This window comes from Petaurus breviceps, unplaced genomic scaffold (assembly GCF_028583685.1).
Source record: "Petaurus breviceps papuanus isolate PSGF00001 unplaced genomic scaffold, PetGlider_PUasm1.0 582, whole genome shotgun sequence".
Classification (NCBI taxonomy): Eukaryota; Metazoa; Chordata; class Mammalia; order Diprotodontia; family Petauridae; genus Petaurus; species Petaurus breviceps.
In genome coordinates this window covers 15,113,207-15,135,763 of record NW_027186390.1, presented here as the reverse complement: position 1 = coordinate 15,135,763, position 22,557 = coordinate 15,113,207, and the positions used below count along the sequence as shown (strand labels likewise).

Here is a 22,557-nt window from a genome sequence, read left to right as displayed (position 1 = left end):
TTGATATTCTCTGTCACCAAAAAATGATTCTATGGTTTGATTTTGCTTCCTCTGTTTGCTTATCTTGCCAGTCAATTACTTGCCTTTTTGACTTCTTTGCCACAGAAGAACTCTGTTTCCACAGTAGAGAGCGCTGTGTCCCAAATTTCTGGGGTTTTGTGCAGCTGTATGGGAGCATTTTCTGGGCAACTGCCTCAGAACTCTGAGGAGGACTGCCTCTCCACAGCCCCAACAAGCTCTGCCACACTAGTGTTCCTCACCCCAGGACTACCACCCAAGATGACGACCCAGATCCAAGTAGTATAAAGCAAGAGAATCCCCTCAGCACTAGAGTCCAATGATTACCCTCTGGACAATCGCTTGGTGTTCCAAAGATCTGTGGGCTTACAGCTTTGGAAGCAGTTGCAGCCACCAATACCTGGGGGCAGGGGCCAGACTGCACTCTTCTCTCACCCAGGATCAATAGATTTCCCCACTGACCTTTTACTTTCTTTTTGGCATTCATGGGTTGAGAAGTCTGGAAGCTGCCAAAGCTGCCAGATTCACTCTCCTGAAGTCTGCTCTGGCTGATCTGTGACACAGCAGGCCCAGAGAGGACTATGCTCTGTTCCTAGCCCCATGCAATAGACAATTTGTTTCTGTCACTTTGTGGGTTCTGTAGTACTAAAATTTGTTTAGTTATTTTTTTTTTTTACAGGTATTGGAGGTGGTTGGAGCAGGAGCTAAAGCAAGTTTCTGCTTTACTCCACCATCTTGGCTCTGCCTCCAAAAGTATGTCTTTTGTTGTTGTTGTTGTTTTCTTTTTGGAGGGCAATTTGGGGTTAAGTGACTTGCCCAAGGTCACACTGCTAATTTTTGTGTTAAGTGCCTGAGGCTGGATTTGAACTTAGGTCCTCCTGACTCCAGGGCCAGTGATTCACTGCGCCACCTCACCGCCCTTGTTATTATTTTTCAATCAATCAATAAACATGTACTAAGTACTTACTAAGAGCCAGTCAGTGTGCTAAACTGCTGGGATACAAAGAAAGATCAAAGTCAATCCTTGTCCTCAAGGAACTTATAATCTAAAAGGGAAAAAAAACATGCAAACAAATATATACAAAGCAAGATATATACATATATTTGAATTAAGAGTGTTTGGAGGGGCGGCTAGGTGGTGCAGTGAGTAAAGTGCTGGCCCTGCAGTCAGGAGGACCCGAGGTCAGTTCCGGCCTCAGATACTTAACACCCACATAAAAAAACTAGCTGTGCAACCTTGGGCAAGTCACTGAACCCCAACTGCCCTCCAAAAGGGCAAAAAAAAAAAAAGTGGTTGGGAAAAGCTTCAGGTAAAAGATAGGAAATAAAGGAAGCCATAGTAAGTTAGAAGGCAGAGTTGAGAGAGAGCATTCCAGGCATCTGGAGTAGTCAGAATAAATGCCCAGAGCAGAGAGATGGAGTGTCTTGTTTGTAGAACAGTCAGGATGCCAGTATCACAGAACTGATAAGAAAACTGGAAAGGCAGGAGTGGGCTAGGTTTACAAAGAGCTTTGAATGTCAAACCGAGAATTTTGCATTTGATCCTGGAGGAGATAAGGAGCCACTGGAGTTTACTAAGAAAGGGGGTGACATGGTTGAAATGATACTTTCAGAAAATCACTTTAATTGTTGAATGGAGGATGGAATTGAATGGAGAGAGACGTGAGGCAGGCAGGCTCACCAGCAGGTTATTGCAAAATGGGCCATGTGTGAAATGATACGGGCTATGCACTAAGGAGGTAGCAATGTCAGATGAGGGAAGAGGGGCATTTGAGAGATGTTGCAGAGGTGAAATGAATAGACCTTGGTAACGAAATGGAGGATGACTTCTAGGTTCTAAGCCTGAGAATTATATGATTTTGACTTTTAAAGGCATTCCTCCAAGGAATACCATCTATGACAGCATTCTGCTCTACAGAATTATTTGCTTTCTTATCGTCAATAAACAATAAGCAAAGTGGGATCTTACACCATCTACATCTTCAGTAATTGTGTGACTGAAGCGGAACTTAGTAGAAGCTTGGAAGCTTTGGTCTAAATTTTGGATCTACTATATACTACCTGTGTAAACTTGAGCAAATTAGCAGAATGTAAGCTCTCTGAGAACAGAGACTATTTGATTTTTGTTTCTGTATCTTCAGTACTTTGTACATAACAGAGACTTATCAAATGCTTGTTGAATTGCAGAGAAAGTCACCAAACCTCTTAGGCCTCAGTTTCCTCAATCGTATTATGAGAGATCTGGATTCTAATGTCCCTTTCAGCTCTGCCTCCTATGATGTAAAAGTACTTAACAAATAAAAAAACGGCTAATACCTAAGATATCATTTTTTTTTTTTGCACAGAATATATTTTCACATCTAAATTTAAAAATATAAAGATCAATACCTGCCAGAACCAAATGATCTGTTTGCTATTTCTTGTGTAATGTCGATATACAGTATTTCTCTGCCAGTCTGCTAAATCAACTTCTTGCATGCCACACAACATCACCTGAGAATTAAGCAAAAGAATGGCTGTGTTAAATGACTCTAAGATGACAACTTGGTACATGAACAAAAAACACCTTGTGAAATTCTGAGTAAGATTCGACAAATCATGGTGCATGGGAGAGGAGTGGGAAATAAGATCACAATATATACTTTATAGTATATGACCTTTTAGAAGTAGATACTTTTTCAGTGCTTTACATTTCTCATTGACAAATAATATTAACACTATAGAGGACTATGAAAATTGAAATGGCCAGAACTACTTATTTCCCCTAAGAGAAAGAAGCAAATTAAGCCATATGTAATGAGGAAACATTACTACTATGGTGACCAAAAAAGAATACAGTAATATACAAACATGCAAACTTAAGAGAACTAAAATAGAAACACTTGATGATATTCTTAAAAATAGATATAAAATTCTGTTAAAATAACAAAAAAATATTTGATAGGATAAATATAGGGAGGTAAAAATGCAATGGAAAGATTACTGGACCTGGAGTCAAAAGACCTGGATCTTTTATAAATCTTTACATATTACTAACCATGAACCTCAGTTTCCTCATCTGTAAAATTAAGATAATCGTAGATGCTAGGTTGTCAGAAAAATAATTTATAAGTTGTAAAGCTCCATATAAATGTAAACTTTTTACATTTTTATTCATTTTTTAAAAAATTAAGTTTTAAAGTACTTTAAGTCTGTATGTAATTTACATAAAACATGTAAGTCTTTTAATAAATGTGAGAGAGGTATTATAGAATTATTTTCTCCATTTTAATGGATGAGGAAACAGACTTATAGGGTTTAAGGTACTTGTCCATGGTCACAAGGTTAATCTCAGAGGCAGGATCTGAACACTGTTCTTCCTAATTCCAAGACTAGAACTCTATCCACTATGAGTAATTCCTCATTTATCTGGCATCATTAGTGAATAAGATGTTCCACATCAGTGACTATTCTAGATAAATGAATAACACTGGAAATGGGGAGAAAATATGACACAAAAATAGGTAGATCATTTACTCTTTTAAAGCACCAAACTTTTTCATTTTCACATTTTTGGGGAATTATTTTTTAAAATGTGTTAGATATGAACCTACCTTCTTGAACACAATGTAGAGAAAATTAAACTATTTGATAATTCAGAGTAACATGCATTACTGTACTGTGTCAAAAAAAAACACCCTTTGTTTTTTATCAAGAGATGTGAACATGGACAATCATATAGGGTCAAAATATTCTCATTAATAAATAAGGGATATTATTATCTGTCCTACATACATTTAAGCGTAGTTATGAGGATTAAATGAGTTAATGTATGTTTAACTGCTTTGCAAATTGTGATACCTGGGGGTGGCTAGGTGATGCAGTGAGTAAAGCGCCAGCCCTGGAGTCAGGAGGACATGAGTTCGGTTCCGGCCTCAGACACAACACCCACACAAAAAAACTAGCCATGTAACCTTGGGCAAGTTACTTAACCCCAATTGCCCTCCAAAAAAAATAAAGTAAAATTTTCAGTCATATTGCTCTTACTTATTAATAATTTGAGTGAGCAAAAGGGCATTTTTGCATCATTAATAAATTTTAATTTATTTTGCCATTTCTATTCCATACTTTTCCATTTTTATTTTGTGTTTTGTAATGTACAAAATGTTAATATAGTAGTGCATGTGTATAATTTAAAAAAAAATGGGGGGGGCACAGGCTTAAAATCTTTTTACCAGTAGAGATGATGACTAACAAAAAAATGAACACAGAACCCATATGTACAAAAATATTCATAGCAGCTCTTTTTGTGGTGGCAAAGAATTGGATGCCTGAACAAATTGTGGTATATGAATGTAATCGAATACTACTGCGCTATAAGAAACAATGAGCAGATAGACTTCAGAATAACCTGGAAAGACTTATATGAATTGATGCTGAGTGAGAGGAGCAGAACCAGGAGATCACTGTACACAATTACAGACACACTGTATCTATGATGACTAACTTTGACAGACTTGGCTCCTCTCTCAGTAATACAAGGTTCCAAGACAACTCCAAAAGATTCATCCGCATCCAAAGAAAGAATTATAGAGGCTGAATGCAGACTGAAACAAACTATTTGCTCTCTCTTTTCTTTTTGTTTCTTCTTTCTTGGGGTTTATTCCATTGGTTATAATTCTTTACAATATGACTAAAGTGAAAACATGTTTAATGTGAACATATCTGTAGAACCTATATTAGATTGCATGCTGCCTTGGGGAGAGAGAGGAAGAGATGGAGGAGGAGAAAATTTGGAACTCAAAAGCTTGTGGAACTGAATGTTGTAAACTAAAAATAAATAAATTTATAAAAAAATGAACATAGAGATTTATAGTATTGTAGTAATAGGAATTATATTACAAAAGGAATTCAAGGGGAGAAGAAAGTCTCAAAATTAGAGGAAATAAAGCTATGAGAAGGAAGTTCAGGGGATATCTTAAAGCTGATGTACTTTCTTTTTATTGCTTTATGGACCACTGAATAAGCATTTGTTGATCTGCCTCTGTCCTAATGGCTTAATTCTCCTGCTAGGAAGGCTTCCTAGGGTTATGACTGATGACAAAGTGAGATGGTCATTAGCTGTAGCTCCAATTAACAAAGTATAACACAGATGGAATAACTAGATTCAAGGGCAAAGACATACAAGCAAGTAAGGAAAGCGGTGGGAATAATCCAAGGAAAAATTCAGACTCTTCCCTCCACTCCTGCATCTTTAATGAGAGTAAGTGGAGAGAAAGTAAACACAGGGAAAAGTTCTTCAATCTCAGAAATTTTGAAGAGGTCAACTGAGAACTCTAAGTCTTTTCCATTTTAGAACTTAAACCAAATCTTCCTGAATTTCTATTCTTCCCTGAGACTTTTCTTCAATGGCTTTTATATTATTTCATTATTTATTATTTTTTTTTTTTTGTATTTTATATCTACAAGCAGACTGTGAACTCCATGAAAGCTGGGGTCATATCTTAGATTTTTTTATATCCCTACAATGTATATAGCACAGCAGATTAAACAAAATAATCAATACCTTGATCACAGCTATTTGTCCAGAATTCTACTCCCACTAACTTAGGGAAACAACAGTTGAGACTATTGCCCAAGACAAATATCTTCAGCAAACCATGGCTATTGGGTAAAACTGTTTTTGTATGGGAGAGCTAAGAATGGTAAAATAAAGTTGTATTTAAGAAAATAAAAACCTGCAACTTAATACTTACTAGCCATGTGACCTTGGGCAAATCACTTAACCCCCAAATACCCTTCCTTCCCACCCCCCCCAAAAGAAAAAAAAAACAACAAAAAACATTTTTAACTAGTGCAAGGAGAAGGCCTCAAGCAAAATCCCTGCCTTAGATGGTAAACAAATGGCAGGATTCAAAATTATATTGTTTAATACAATGTATATAGGTACTCCTCTGGAAAGAAAAAGCCCTATAAATTTATCATTTCCTAGAATATCTTTTTAAAAGAACCTGACCTCCAATTCTTTTTCATCAAAGTACTGAAGCCATTGAAGTGGAACAACTTCATTAAAACCATCAAGGAAAGCTTTGGTCTGGTCTTGTACTCCTCGAGAAAAACGCCATTCTGCCATCAAACTGAAAATAAAGGAGATATTTTAAAAACGAATATCTCTGTGTTAAGGAAAATGCTAAAAAATCCTGGCATCTTCTATTACCATTTTCATTTACTTTCTTCAACCCTCAATTTTCCAATAAACTATAGATATTTATTTTTTAGCTATTAAATGAGCATATTCACTATAAAGAAGATGCTACACAAAGCAACATATGTAAGCCCCAAATTAGACTTATTTAAAACAGTGATGACAACATTTTAATCCAAAAATAATTATATGCTCAAGAACAAATCACAAGATGATAAAAACTGCTACACTTCAAAGCTTAATGTTACATATTAAAGACATAATTTGAGCAGGAGCAAAATAGACTTCTATTATCTAGAGGATGAACTGTAGCTAAGAAAAACATGTAAAAAAACAATGATGTACAATCCTGTCATCCTAGATAGAAAGCATTATAATCACTGTCCAAAATAACAAGTAGAAAATTACATATATTTAAAGGTTTCATATTACAAAATAAGTCAAGCTGTTCCTTCAATTGCTAAGGTACAGGAATTAAAATAATAACAAAGACAAACAAAATAAAGTTTAACTTAGCATCAAAATATATTATACTCTTGCTTCTTTAATACTTTCCTCATCAAGAAACTTAAATATTTTTACAGACCTTTACTAGAACATCCTCTTCCTCTCCCTATCCAAAATGTAACTGTTCCTCAAGTTCCACTTCCTCCAGGAAGTTTTCCCCAGTAAAGTAATCTCTCCCTACCTTTTCTATTCTCCCTTTGGTAAAGGTATGGGTGATTCATTTGGCAATAATTATGTAATAATAAAAAGGCAAATATTATATGATAGCTAAGTTATCCTTTTACCTTTGTATGTCTAAACTCCTCAAGGACAAGAATAGTGTTTTAAATGTTTTTACTGTAAATAATGTTTAAGATATTTTTAAATGTCTATAGCACCCAAACAGTGCTTTTCACATAGATGGACATCCCAAAACTATGTGACAAATTATTCTTTAAAACATTCCTATGTAGTATAAAGCTAAAGATATTGCTAAAATTTAAGAAAAACAAGATACGAGGAAATTAGTAACTTCCAAAAGTCTAGACCTTGTCAGTGGTTGGTCTAACTCATTATTACTTTCTTACCAGTTTTCTATATATAGCGCAGTATATATCAGCCAAGATTCCAACATCATTATGAAGAGTGCTTATGTTCAGATACACATGTATTAATAATAAATTAAAATAATAGCATTAAAAATAACCTTGAAGATCAAGAGAAATTATGTTCTCAGACTACAGAAATAAGATAGGCAAAAATCATAAGTAATTAATATTTTAAATCTTATTTGGTGTCAAATTTTACATAAAGCATTTTGTGACAACATGCAAAAAGTTCTTAATCATCTTGCAATGAAATTTTGGGAGATGAGAATGTTCCCTTTCCTCCAGACAGCTGATTTCAATGAAGGTTCTCCCTGTCTTATTCTAGGAACTGCATCATCCTACCCAATGTACTCTTCCTTGTTCTCCTCAGTCACCAGGATATTAGAACCTCCCAACTTCAGATCATGTGAAGTCACTTTTCCCAAAATCTCCATGTCAACTGAAAAATACATTTCCAGGCCACATTCTTCAATGTTGTTGTCTCTGGATTAAGAATAATGATAATATTAACCAAAAACACAAATTTCAAGTAAATGAGGTACTGAAAATAGAAACCTACAAACCTTATCCAGATGAGGGAGTTATAGAATTCTGTATCAATAGATTCCAAATCTTTAATAGTAAGCTTCTTACTTAGCATACGCTTGTAGAATGGCAAAGAAAAACCAGTATCAATAAACTTTCCATGAAACAGTGCCTGTGAGAAAAATAAAAAGGTTGAGATTTACATAATAACTACTATTTTTTCAGAACACAATAACTGATAAATTAAAAAACTTTTTAGTTGATGAGTAGCTGAATAACCCAATGGCATGTCAATGCAATGGAATATTAACAACATTATTACAAATAATAAATAGGGATTAAAAAGAAACTTGGAAAAAACTTATGAAGTACTATGCAATGAAGAAAACAGGTCTGGACTCAATTTACAAGCATTTAGCAAATTTTTACTGTGTTTCTCAGGTAACATTCCAGATACAAGGTATACAAAGACAAATTAAGACAATGTCTACTGTTAAAGAGCTTATAATCTATGGGTGGGTAAAACAACATGTTCATCTTTAAATGTGTATGCAGGAAAAAAAAAAGAAACAGTAGGTAGAAAGGGAATCCAAAATGATAACTATCCCTCTCAGCTTTGTGTAATCTACAAATTTAAGAACAAATCATGTATGTCAATAATGAAAATGTAATGGGTACATGGTCAAAGATAAATCTCAACAGCAAAGGTCTTTTTCTATAATAACAATGATTCATTATGACTACACTTTTGGAGTCTGGCCATTCAAATATTTCAGAATATAGCATACTATTACCATTTAGTCCTTATTGCTAAGAAAGCACACATTTTTGCTGATCCATATGTTTTGAATATATAAATATATGATAATAACTGATATCTGTATGGCGCTTTAAGGTTTTTAAAGTGCCTTATTACATATTATCTCATTTGATCCTCACAACAATCCTGTGACACAAGTAGGACAGGCACCAGGAATCTCTACTTGAGAGGCATTATGAAGAAAAGAAACAAAAGGAAACTGAGGTTCAAAGGGTTTAAATGACTTGCTTGTGGACATGGAGCTAATAAGCATATGAAGTAAGACTGAAGCTGGGATCTTCTGACTCCCAATCCAATAGTCCATTAAAACCAGATTGCCTTTCCCTACATATTAATTCTACCCTACAATTAATCACCTTTTTTTAAATTCCTACAGGGTTTAGTAGCTCTGTGTAATAAAACAGAAGTCTATCCAGTACTGCCTGATTTGGTCTCTCTCATTTTTGAATGCTTTTTCTGGAAAATTAAATAATTCAACAGCTACATACATTTTGTTGACTAAGCTTGATATTAAGTGATGAGGAGCAAATATCTTTTCTTAAAAAGCCTTTTATTATATAAAGAATTGATTTTTTAGTACAAACTTTCTTTCTTGATTAAATAGTTTTATTAATATTCTAGAACAAAATACATCTACCATTAAATGTAAAATGTATTCCTAATAGGAAATAATGGCTTTCAGATAAGCAAAAATGTCATATATTTGATATCAGCAAATTCTAAATTCAATTAACAAAATGCTAATATAAAAAATCATGAACTAACCATAGCAATAAAGCGTCCAATGAAACAGAAATACGAAAGATGATCTGGATTGATTGTTGATGCTGGATTAATCTGAAGGCAATAATTGCTTTTTCCAGCATACTCAAACAAACAATACATAGGATTCAGCACTTCATGGGAAAGCAAAAAAAACCATTCTCTACAAGAAAGAAAACAAGATTTGGGTCATTTTGTGTCTTCATTTACTAAATGTACAGGTCAATAGTTATAAATTAAACAAACATACCTCTTGCCATACAAGCTTCATGTATCCTTTTAATGGGTGCAGGATAAATTACAAACTTGTCTGTCTAGCATGCAAGTTCTTAACTCTCCAAACCTACTTCTCACTGATCTTGTATATGATAAGTGGTTTTTTTTTGGAGGGCAATCGGGTTTAAGTGACTTGCCCAAGGACAGATGGCTATTTTTTGTGTTAAGTGTCTGAGGCTAGATCTGAACCCACGTCCTCTTGACTCCAGGGCTGGTGCACTATTCACTGCACCACCTAGCCACCCCTATATGTATAAGTTTTGCATGAAGTCTACTCTTTGTTTTTCAAACAGAATATGTATACAGTTCTATCTCCACACCTTTTGTTCATAGGGACTATGTCAAAATGCCTTTTTTTTGGGGGGGGGGAGGTAGGAGAGGGGATTTTCAAGCTCCAGTTCACATTCTACCTTCTCCACAAAGCAACTCTGATCACCTTTTATCAGTCAATATTTCCTATGAATGCCCTACAAATTTCTGTTAGGTGATTGGGAAGGAACAAGAATCTAGTGGGAGAAGCAAGGCATATAGAAAAATAATTTCATTACAAAATGAATAAATGATAGAGAAATGAATAAAAGTTATGAGCAAAGTCATAATTTGAGTGGGAGGGAAAAGGAAGGTTTCCTTTAGGTTAGAACTTCAAAAAAACTTCATTAAAAATATAGGAGTATCTCATTTTAATGAAACCTAAAATAAAAATTTCTGAATGTACAGGAAAGATAAATTATAATTACAAATTAACTCATGTCAGGGCTAAGGAACAATTTTTTTTTCATATTATTATTTTAACTCATTTGTTCTTTTAAAAATATGTATCTATTTCACAAAATGATGCAACCTTGGGATTTGAAAAGAAATCATTTGTTTTGTCTTTTTACCTTGCCAGGCCACCATAATCAAGTCCTTCTTCTCCTCTGAAAATTACATACAATCTCCTCCTCAAGTCATAGGGTTTTAGAGCCATGATCTGGTGAAAAAGCAAATAAATTCAGAAACATAAAAAGCTACAATCTTCAACATACACCCATGTAACCAAATTGTTTAACATTTATCTAGATTAAATGTTTCAAACATGTAGGCAATGTTGCCCAAACAAGATTAAAATATAATTGGGAAATAGTTAACAAAATACATAAAAATACAATATAACATAGATAATGTTACTATGTTGTGTTCTAAGTCAATAGGCAGATCTTCATTCTATTTTAGTTTGTAACCACTGACCTAGATGATCAAATTCACCTAATTCTGTATCTTATAAACCTTCTTTAAATCAGTAGTATTCAAAGTTGTGCAATTCTGAAATCATATTTAGAATCACCAATTGCAAATAGTCAAAGGACTATTTTGTGCTCAGCAGAATCAATCTAATATTCTAATAAAGAAAATCCTTACATATAAATGTTATACTGAGAGTAACAGTTTGTGTACTATGCTTGACACTTCAGGGAGAGACAGAAGAAATAGGAGACGTAGCCTGTGTCTGAGGAATTTTTAGTCTAGCTCAAAAGAATATATATCCATCTAGAAAACTGAAAAGTGCACTAGGCAGTATAGTCAAGTATAAAACTATATATTTGCTGAACTTTTTGCTAACATGGGCAAGACAATCTTCTCACTGTGACACCATCTACCTATATTTTTTGTTCATGTTATTTCTCCTTTTGGAAGATCAATCCCGATCTTTGTTAAAACCATAATAAAAAAAATTTAAAAAGCAATACAAACACAAACATTTCAATATACAAAGAAAAACAAGAAAGAGGATTGTATAAGGAAACAAAACTTGTATTATGCATTTTTTTTCCTTAAAGTATATATTACATTTTGGACAGCTAAATGGTGTACTGGATGGAGTGTCAGGCCTGGAGTGTCAGGAAAACCTGAATTCAAATCTGACTTTAGACACTTACTAGCTATGTGACCCTGGACAAATTGCTTAACAATATTTACCTCAAGTTTCCTCAACTGTAGAAGGAAATGGGGAAGAACATGGCAAACACCACTCCAGTATTTTTTGCCAAGAAAACCCCCAAAATGGGGCTACAAAAAGTAAAGACACAGGACTTCCAGGAGCCAAGATAGCAGAGTAAGCAGTACATTGCTGTAACTCTCCCATATTCATCTCCAAATAACCATAACATAGCATCCCAAGACAAATCCTGGAACAGCAGAACAAGCAAAAAAGATGAAATGGAAAAATCTTTTAGCCCCCAAAAACTTGGAAGATTGGCAAGAAAGGTTTATCTCACTTGGGTAAAAGAGGAGCACATTCTAGGAGAGGAAGCATCCCAGAAAACCAGTAGCCAAGCCCCACCTCTGCAAACTAGCAGGAGATTCTAAGCTGCAGTGTGTTGGAGCAGGCAAATGCCAACACCAGGACCTACATGTGCCTTAGCATAGCCTGGCACCACCATGTGCTTCAGTGTAGCCCTGGGCAAACAGGCATCCGCTAGCATGATAAGAAAGTAGGCCAGACCTCCATGTGTTTCAGTGTAGCCATGGGGAAACAGAAACACCCCACCAGACACCAACACTAGGACCTTGGCTGAGCACCAGGTAAGCTGAGAGACCCCTATGGCCTACAGCAGTGCCAGACACTCCCCAACCCCCAGCACAGCTCTAGACATGAGGGTCCCCAGGGGGCCTCAGGGCAACATCAACGTAATGCCTGGTAAATAGCCAGGGTCTGAAGACACTGGCACAAGAAGCCTGAGACATGGACTCTTCCACCCCAGGTGCAGAGCTCAAATTTAAAAGAAAGGACCCCTGTCCCCCAAAGCAAAAAACAACAATAAAAAAGAATTCAACCAAAGAAAACCATTATGGTAACATGGAAGACCAAGATACGAACTCTGAAAAGGACAACAATGTCAAAACACCCATGGGTGAAACTCTTTAAAAAAAAAAAAAGGGAAGTACTCTCAAGCCCAGAAAGAACTCATAGAAGAACTCACAAAGGAGCTTAAAAATCATATAAGAAAAGTAGAGGAAAAAATGAGAAAAGAAATGAGCGTAATGCAAGAGAAATATGAAAAAAAGAGTCAACAGCTTGGAAAACTTCTTGAAAAGGTAGAGTTGGCTAAGTGGAAAGGGAAAAACAGAAATCCACTAAAGAAAACAACTCCTTGAAGAGTACAAGTGGCCAGGTAGAAGAGAAGATACAAAAGCTAACTGAGGAAAACAAAAAGTAAGATACAACTGAAATGACTAAACAAATATACTATATTTAGCAACATAGTACAATACCAAAATTGCTCTACTAATCACAATCCTATGTTAAGGCTTCCTTCCTTTAAGACACAATTTAAGACCTATACCTACTTTGTTAAATTTCTCTCAATTCCACAGTGACCTTTACTTTTTAAAATGAATTTCTACAGGATTTAATAGACAATACTCATCACAAAGAACTGGTTCTTGCTTTGGTATTCCTGAATTTTCAACTAGCAAAAGATAAGGAGATTCTTTCTTTGGGTCTCAGCCTTCATCCAAGATTCATATATAGAACTCCTGCCCTTACTGCATCCAATTATAGTCACATATCACAATACCACTACTATTTCTATATCACAGAGATCAAACAAATAGGAAAAGGACCTATATGCACAAAAATATTTATAACATTTCTTTTTGGAGTGGCAAAGAATTAGAAATCGAATGGATGCTCATCAAGTGGGGAATAGCTGAACAAGTTGTGGCATATGACTGTAATATAGTATTATGCCAGTGGCTTCAAAAAATCGTGGCAAGAATTATGTGAAATGATGCAAAGTAAGATGAGAAGAACCTGAAGATCACTGTGCACAGTAACAGCAATGTTGTAATGATGACCAACTGTGAAAGACTTGGGTACTCTGGTCAATACAATGATCCAAGACAATTTCAAAGGACTAATGAAAAAAAAAATTGCTATCCAACTTCACAGAGAGAACTGATGAACTTTTAGTATAGTTTTCTCACTTTATTTTTCTTGCTTTTCTGAGGAAATACGGTTAATATGGAAATGTTTTGCATGAGTTCAGATGTACAGTAAAAAAAATAAAGAAGGGGGTAGTTTCATAAAAACCTGGGAAGACTTATATGCACTGGTGGAGAGTGAAGTAAGCAGAAACAAGAAAACAATTTATAAAGTAACAGAAATATTGTAAAGATAATCAGCTGTGAAAGACATAATAACTGATCAACACAATGAACAGACACAAGTCCAAAGGCCTCATGATGGAACATGCTATCAACACCTCTAGTTAGAGAAGAAATGGTACACTACAGTGTACAGACTTAAGTATATTTTCTTTTTGGGGGTGGGTAAACCACAGCTAATGTGGAAATGTTTCGCATAACCATACATATTGTAATATTTTTCTTGCCTTCTTGATTTCATGTTAAAGGAGAGATCATTTAAGAATCATTAGAATCACTGAAAATCCAGATGAAAAAAGAACCTTGATATAATTTTTCAAGAAATCAGAAATGAAATGATTCACATTTATTAGAATAAGGAAAGGAAAAAATAGAAAGAATCCACTGATAACTCCCTGAAAGCAAATTCAAAATAAATAGTCACAGGAAGGTTGAAATCTAGAATACCCATATAAAAAAAAATATTGAAAGAATGCAGGAATTTTAAGCACCAAGGAACCATAATGAGTATCACACAAGATTTAGTAGCTTCCTCTAAAAATAAATAAAAATAATGAAATAAAATATTAAAAAGGGAAAAGATATAGGTGAACAACTAAAACTAATTTCCCAAGCAAAAATTAATCCTACAAAGGAAGAAGTGATGAGACAGTTATAAAGAGGTAGTCTAGGTAGAGAGTCTAGGCATTTGGCACTCTAAAGGAAGAGATACATAGTATGATATGTTGAGGGAATCAAGGAGAAGGGAAAAACTTTTTTTTTTTTGCTTTTTGGAGGGCAACTGGGGTTAAGTGACTCACCCAAGGTCACATGGCTAGTTTTTGTGTTAAGTGTCTGAGGCCAGATTTGAACTCAGGTACTCCTGACTCCAGGGCAGGTGCTCTATTCACTGTACCACCTAGCCGTCCCAAGGGAAAAACTTTTAAACATAGCTGATATCTGAGTATGTTTGTGGACATGAGGGAAGATATTTTGTTATCAGTATGTTTTCATTCAATACTAATGCCTTACAATGCATACTCAGTACAATGTGTAAAAAAAAAATTTTTTTTTCTTAAAAAATAATGGACGCATATACACACAAATCTCTATAAAAGGGGGGGGGCGGTGGAGTCAAGATGGAGTAGAAACACAACCTCTGTGCGGCTCCAGCTTCCACGTTCCCCAATCCATGTAAAAGGGGACTCTGAACAAATTTTGGAGCTCCAGAACCCACAAAATGACACAGAGAAGCTAACCTCCTGCTGAGGACAGCCTGGCAGGCCAGCAGGAATTGGCCAGTGAAGTGCTCTGGGAGCTGAGCCAAGGCCCCATGAGCCAGAGGTTTTAGCCCTAGGGCGGGTCTGACCAGCCACCGGCTGGAGGGAATGCAGATCACCAGCAGCTGTGGCCGTTTCCAGATTTATCAACACATAGATGCGAAGGACAAAGTGAGAGGTGAGTGCAGTGTGGACTTTGGGACCAGTAGCTGGGAGTGTGTCGGCTTTTGCCCCCAGGGCAAGAAGAATCAGCCAGTGTCACCTTGCAGCTTCAGCTCCTGGCCTGCAGACTGAAGGGGGACCAAACAACCAGTCTGAGAGGTAATCACTCTGGCTTTAACCTGCTTGGATCTGGATTGCAGTCTAGGGTGGAAGTCTGGGGTGTGTGACCAGCTTGCCAGAGTGTGTGGAGGCTTCAGAGAGGGCACCCAACTAATACCTCTGGCAGCTGAGAAAACCCCAGTGTTTGGGACGGAAGCTTCCCTGTCTGGTGGCAGAGTCCTACTGTGGCAAAAAGCCCAGGGGTCAAGTGACTGAGGGGAGACATGACCAGGCAAAGGAAACAAAGCAAACAGAAGATTCTAACATTAGAGTCCTATTTTGGGGACAAAAAGAAACAGGGGGAAGACAATGAAGTCAGAACTCCTGCACCAAAAGCTTCAAAGGAAAATACGAGCTGGTTACAAGCCATAGAGGATCTTAAGAAGCAGATAAGTGGAAGAAAAATTGGGAAGAAAAATGAGAACGATGCAAGAAAATTATGAAATGAGAGTCAACAGCCTGACTGAGGAAAATCAAACCTTAAAAAATGGACTAACTCAAATGGCAAAAGAGGCTCAAAAAGGCAATGAGTAGAAGAATGCCTTAAAAAGCCAAATTTGCCAGATGGAAAAAGAATCTCAAAAGCTCACTGAGGAGAATCATTGCTTCAGAATTAGATTGGAGCAAATGGAAGCTAATGACTTTATGAGAAATCAAGATGATGTTAAACAGATCCAAACAAATGAAAGAATAGAAGGCAATGTAATATATCTCATGGGAAAAACCACTGACCTGGAAAATAGATCCTGCAGAGATAATTTAAAAATTATTGGACTACCTGAAAGCCATGATCAAAGAAGGAATCTAGAAATCATCCTCCAAGAAATTCTCAAGGAAAACTGCCCTGATGTTTTAGAACCAGAAGGCAAAATAGAGGTTGAAAGAATCTACTGATCACCTCCTGAAAAGGATCCCAAAAAGAAAACTCCCAAGAATATTATAGCTAGGTTCTGGAATTCCCAGATCAAGTAGAAAATATTATAAGCAGCCAGGAAGAAACAATTTGAATATTGTGGAAACACAATCAGGATAACCCAGAATCTGGCAGCTTCTACACTGAGGGATCGAAGGGCTTGGAATATGATATTCTGGAGGGCAGAGGAGCTGGGATTAAAACCAAGAATCACCTACCCAGCAAAATTGAGTATCATGTTTCAGGGGAAAATATTGTCATTCAGTGGAATAGAGGACTTTCAAGCATTCTTAATGAAAAAACCAGAGCTGAACAGAAAATTTGACATTCAGAAACAAGAAGTAAGACAAGCTTGAGAAGGTAAACAGGGAAAAGAAATCATAAGCCACTTACCAAAGTTGAACTATTAACAATCCTACAGGGAAAAACGATAACTGTAACTGATGAAACTTTTCTCAGTATGATAATAGTTGAAGGGAACAGAAATATATATATGTGTGTGTGTGTGTGTGTCTATATCAGAGGGTATACAGGCGTATAAATACATATGTGAATGTGTGTATATGTGTTTACAGGTATACATAGATAGAGGGCACTGGACCAACTTATAGGAAGGGATGACACTTAAATGGTGAAATTAAGAGGTAAGAGAGGAATATAATGAGAGGAGATGGGGAGAGACAGAATGGGGTAAACTATCATATATAAGAGGCAAGGGAAAATGGTTACAATGGAGGGGAAGAATAGGAAGGCAAAAGGGAATGGCTCAACCTTATTCTCATTGAATTTGGCTTGGGGAGGGAATGATATACACACTAAATAGGGTATCTCACCCTACAGGATAGTAGGGGAGAGGGGGCTGAGAGGGGGGATAATGGAAGGGAGGGCAAGCTGGGGGGGAGGGAAGTTAGAAGCACTCATTTTTGAAAAGGGCCAGGATCAAAGTAGAGAATAGAACAAGTGGGTGGTGGGATAGGAGGGAGGGAAATATAGTCAGTCTTTTACAATATATCTACTATGTTAATGTTTTGCATTAGCTACACATGTACAACCTATACTGAACTGCTTATGTTCCCAGTAAGGGTGGGTGACAAGGGAGGACGGGAATGAATCTGGAATTCAAAGTTTTAAAAACAAATATTTAAAATTATATTTACACTATTATTAAAAACACATCTCTATAAACACAAAAGGCAAAATACCACAAATGATAAAATGTCCAGTAAGGAGTATAGCTGTTATTTTGAGAATGATAATATCTTGTCACGATTTAAAGGGAAAAATTTCTTCCCTTGTAAAATTAGCAACATATTTGCAGAGCCTCAGACCATATTTAGGCAAAATTCTACCATTTTCCTTTTGTTTTCTTGGCTAGAGTCCTAGAGTTTACAAAACCAATCAGAGGGAAAGAACTGAACATAGTAGTTTTGCCAAATTCAACCAATTTAAAAGTAAGGATTATAATCTGCAGGCTGCTTTAATAGTTTTTTTTTTAACATGTGATGGAAAAGGGAAAGAGAAATGTTACTTATTAAATATCTGAATATAGTAGTATTTTAATATAAATTACAATATTTTTTTGGTCTTTTTGGGAGGGGGGAAGGCAGGGCAATTGGGGTTAAGTGACTTGCCCAAGGTCACCTGGCTAGTAAGTGTTAAGTGTCTGAGGCCATATTTGAACTCAGGTCCTCCTGACTCCTGGGCCAGTGCTCTATTCCCTGTGCCACCTAGCAGCCCTATAAGTTACATTTCTTATTCCATCCGAAGAAGAGAAATTTTCATGGAGGTTCCCAGCACTACATCTCAAAGTGTTTGGATGATGAATCAAAATACATTGTATAGCTACTCTAAATCACTATTAGTATTGGTATAGATCGAGTGTTGCAAATTAAGCCAAATAAAATTTTCAAGTAAACGTCTGCTATATGATTTATAAGTTAATAAAAAGGAATACTTCAATATTTAAAATATTTACTGTACAATAAGGCAATACCATTTTTGTATTTTTTTTTTGTAAAAATTAGTAATATTGAATATACTCTTACCTGTTGGAAAGAGTCTTCAAACAATGTCTGCCGGGATACATTGATTTTCACATGGCTGGGTAGTGCATTAGACTAGAAATATAAGTAATATCACTTAATATACATATTTTATATAAAGACAAAAACAAATATCTTTATGAATGCCATATTTTTAGTACCTGGCACAAATAACGGAAGTGTGCAAGTTTCCACCTAAAGCTGCGTTCATAAGCAATTTGTGGGCCTTTAGTTCTAAATGAAATAGAAAATAAATTAGTAGAATCATATAAACTCAAGAGTTTGAATAAACCTCAAAATTCATCTAGTCCAACCCCACTTAACTTCTACTTGAAGACCTTTAGTAATGAGGAACTCACAAGTAGACCACTTTGGTTGGAATTTAGAGTACATGGGAATTCTAATGTGTAATAAATGTGGAAAAATAGGCTAGAGCCATACTGTGAAAGACTTTAAATGCCAAACAAAGGAGTTTACATTTACATGAGAGTCTACAGAAATGCTATATGATTAAACCTACTCTTCAGGAGTATTGATTTGGCATCTGTACAGAAAATATATTGGGAAAGAAAAGAAAATGGAGGTGGGGGGAATAATAGGAAGCTATTTCAGCAGCTCCTTGCAAGAGATGATGAAGGCCTGAACTAAAGTGATGACTAAGTTAAGGATAGGGAAGGAGATGAATGGGAGATTTCTTGTGCAGAACTGATAAGACTTGGCAAATAATGGGGTATAGGGAGTGAGAAAGAGTGAAGTCAAATATGGCTCTGAAAATGGATAAATGATTTAAAAATGTGGTGACTTAAAAATATGGAACCTTAGGAGGAAGGATGGACCTGGGGGAAAAGACAATGAGTTCCGTTTAAGATGTCTATGAGACATCCAGATGGAGAAGTCCAAGAGATAGAGCCAAGTAGGGGTGAGGAAGGATTATAACTCAGGTTGGATATAAGTACTGAATATATTAATTTCGGAGTTCAACTCAAGAGAGTTTAGAGAAGGGAGAAAAGGAAAGGCAAGAGAAAAAATTGGAAGAAACCCCAAGTTCTCTAAATTGGGCATCTCATTTCTGTCACTTAGTTCCTATGCGAACTTAAATTAAGTTAATTAACTTCTCTGGGCTTCAATTTTGTCATCTACAAAATGAGACATGGACCAGATGGCCCCCATAATCCCTTTTAGTTCTGAATAGTCAAAGGCATTTTTTACCTAGGATAGCCCCAAACAGCCCCAAACAGTTGGTATAGACCCACATATGGAAGGTGGGACATGGATAATGACCTAAAAATGAGACTAAGGAGCTTTAGGCAGGAAGAGAACCAGAAGAGAGTAGCACCAGGAAAACCCTGGAAGAAAAGGGTAACAGAGAGACAAGGAGTCCAATAATAACAAAAGAATAAGAATGAAACCTTGAAAAAGGTAACTGGATTTAGTAATGAACAGATTACTGGTTAAATGTGCAGTGAGCAGTTTACACTGAAGGAACAATATTAAATTAGGGGAGGAAAAAAAACCCTATTAACAAAATACAATAACAATGCTATGGTCAGATTTTTTAGCAGCCAGTTCTTTCCTTAAACCCACACAATTCTAAATACCAAAAAGAACAAGAACTTTGAGAAATAACAAAATAAGATCGTTAATCCATGAACTTTATTCTCTAAGTAGAGTGACATTTAGACCATTGCTTAAGTGATTCAGGGCAGAGCTAGTAGTGGCAATAAGAGGAGAACATGGCAGTAGAAGAAAGATAGTGAAGAAACTCTAAAAGCAGAGAGGTATTTAATATATTAGGGAATAGCTTTATATATCTCAAGAGATCCTGAAGGCACCACTGTATTACAGTACAATGGTTTTAATTCACAATAACAACTCAAGTTTGTACAGTGCTTCCAGATACTGAGGGGACACCAAGGGTGAAAGTGGGCTGTCCTGTAGTTTTACACTAAATCTAGCAGTAGGACAGTAGGTCAAAATGGGAAGGTGACTTCTGACTTCACAGAAAGAATGTAAACTTCTGAAAGATAGGGAGAGAAAAAATTATAACTCAAAATCTTGTGGAAATGAATGTTGAAAACTAAAAATAAATAAATTAAAAATCTGAAAAAAAAAAAAAAGAATGTAAACTTCCTCGAGTAAATGTAAACAGAAAAAGAAGTTCCAATTATCTCATGGGAAAACTTGCATGTGACCCAGGGTCATCCTGGCACTATGCCTTCTTTGTTCTATTTCTATCACACTTGGCTAGTTGGCCTAGGGTTGGGAGACGAATCCACGATGTTATTTTGTCCTGCTGCTACACAGGACAACTTGTGAGTAAATCTCCTTAAACAACCCAATTAACAAAATTAACCCTATTAATAACCAAGCTGGAATAACCCCCTCTTTCTTTGGTTATCTTAGGATTCTCTTGTAGAGTATGCTACCCTACAACTGGCATAATCAGGGCAGGATGGTCTGCCCCCTTACATTTGGCATAGTGGGCAGGACAGTCTGCCCCCTTAAACTGGCCCAACTCCTTTTTCAGTTCTTTATCTCTCTGACATTTTTTATGCTACTCACATGTAACATTTCATTAGTATTATGTTAGGTTGGTTCATGCCCACCACAGGACTTACTCACCACTGCTTTTTCAATGACACCTTAGCTTTAGTTTTGTGGAAACTATAATATTCTATGATTTTATTCAACCATACACTAGAAGAATATTAATGTTTTTAAAAATGGGCTTTTGTTTCAGAGAGGTCAGGGTCATTTAAAATAGCTTGCAAAGACAACCCAACCTTTTCTCCTTCCATTCAACTCTGGGTCTACTTCGATGTCTATTTGCATTGTCTGTCCAAGATATATTTACTGATGGTCCAGTTCTGAAGGGCTGTCATGCAACTGTGTATCACAGTATGGACAATAAGCATTCTTCATTCACTTAGTTTTTCCTGCATGGCTAATTAGGCCTCACTTAAAAGGCTCTGAAATATTCACGGGCTTGATGTGATGAACATGAACAGGAACATCTGAAGAAAAACCTCTTCTGTTTGTAATTTACTATGCATTTCCTCCATGATGGTTGCAAAGAATCAAAGTAATTTCTGCATTATATTTTTCTTCCCCTCCACCTCCTTTTGGAGGAGCAACTGGGGTTAAGTGACTTGCCCAAGGTCACACAGCTAGTGTTAAGTGTCTGAGGCCGAATTTGAACTCAGGTCCTCCTGACTCCAGGGCCAGTGCTCTATTCACTGCATCACCTAGCCACCCCTTGCATTATATTTTTCAAGGAAAATTGACATGCATGAGCCATCTGGAGAAAAAGCCTTTAGGAATACATTAATGTCATGCCCAAATGAAATGCTTTTTTGCAACTAACAAGAACAGGAAGTTTGTCTTCTCTTCATTTTTCAGTCAACCATATGACTTTTAAAGCAGTGGTCTGCTTTTAAGCAGGCAATGAGGTCGTGCCGTGGATAGAACACTAGGCTTGGAATCAGGAAAGTTCATCTTCCTGAGTTCAAATCCAGCCTTAGACACTTACTAGCTGTGTGACTCTTTGGCAAGTCACTTAACCCTGTTTGCCTCAGTTCCTCATTTGTAAAATGAGCTAGAGAAGGAAATGGCAAAGCACTCCAGTAACTCTGCCCAGAAAACTCCAAATGGGGTCACGAAGAGTCAGACACAACTGAAAAACGACTGAACAACAACTGCTGTTAAATATCATTGGAAAAAGCACATCTATACCCCTCTTACAAAGAATTCCTGCAATACAAGTACATGTTAGTTTTAAAAATCTTACAAAGATGGGAAAAATAAGTATTTATTGGCATTTACTGATATTTTCTTTAATGGTTTTTTTTTCATTAATGTCCATGTTTATTTCTGATCATCTGGCATCTTTCCCTCTTTGTATCTTGAAAATTAACTCTTAACACCCTCAAAACTGGGTTGCAAGCAGCTTGGATATCCCTGGCATCTAACATGGTTTAAACTTTGATTTCTTTAGTGCCATTTCTACCTCCTTATGGAACATATTAAAGACTCCTAATATGGTAGCTCCATTGTTAGTGATGGAAAATAATTTGTTATAGAAATCTTGGAAACTCTTTTCTCTTTTGGAGGATATATTTGTTGTCTTATGGCACAGTGAATAAAGCATTGGACCTTGAGTCAGAAAGACCCAAGTTCAGAGTCAGTCACAGGACTGGC

The 22,557-nt window shown here is 36.2% G+C and overlaps 1 protein-coding gene across 8 annotated transcripts in view; it reads right to left on the bottom strand.

Moving 5' to 3' along the window:
- WWP1 (WW domain containing E3 ubiquitin protein ligase 1) overlaps positions 1–22,557 on the bottom strand; it is a 147,311-nt gene that overhangs the window by 11,660 nt on the left and 113,094 nt on the right. For all 8 annotated transcript variants that reach the window (XM_069103616.1, XM_069103611.1, XM_069103614.1 and 5 more), the window contains 8 exons: positions 18,522–18,594; positions 18,364–18,435; positions 10,561–10,649; positions 9,407–9,566; positions 7,860–7,993; positions 7,639–7,779; positions 6,014–6,134; positions 2,407–2,511 (listed from right to left, as the gene is read on the bottom strand). In XM_069103616.1, coding sequence (XP_068959717.1) covers positions 2,407–2,511; positions 6,014–6,134; positions 7,639–7,779; positions 7,860–7,993; positions 9,407–9,566; positions 10,561–10,649; positions 18,364–18,435; positions 18,522–18,594 — 895 coding nt within the window. The remainder of the gene's footprint in view (positions 1–2,406; positions 2,512–6,013; positions 6,135–7,638; positions 7,780–7,859; positions 7,994–9,406; positions 9,567–10,560; positions 10,650–18,363; positions 18,436–18,521; positions 18,595–22,557) is intronic.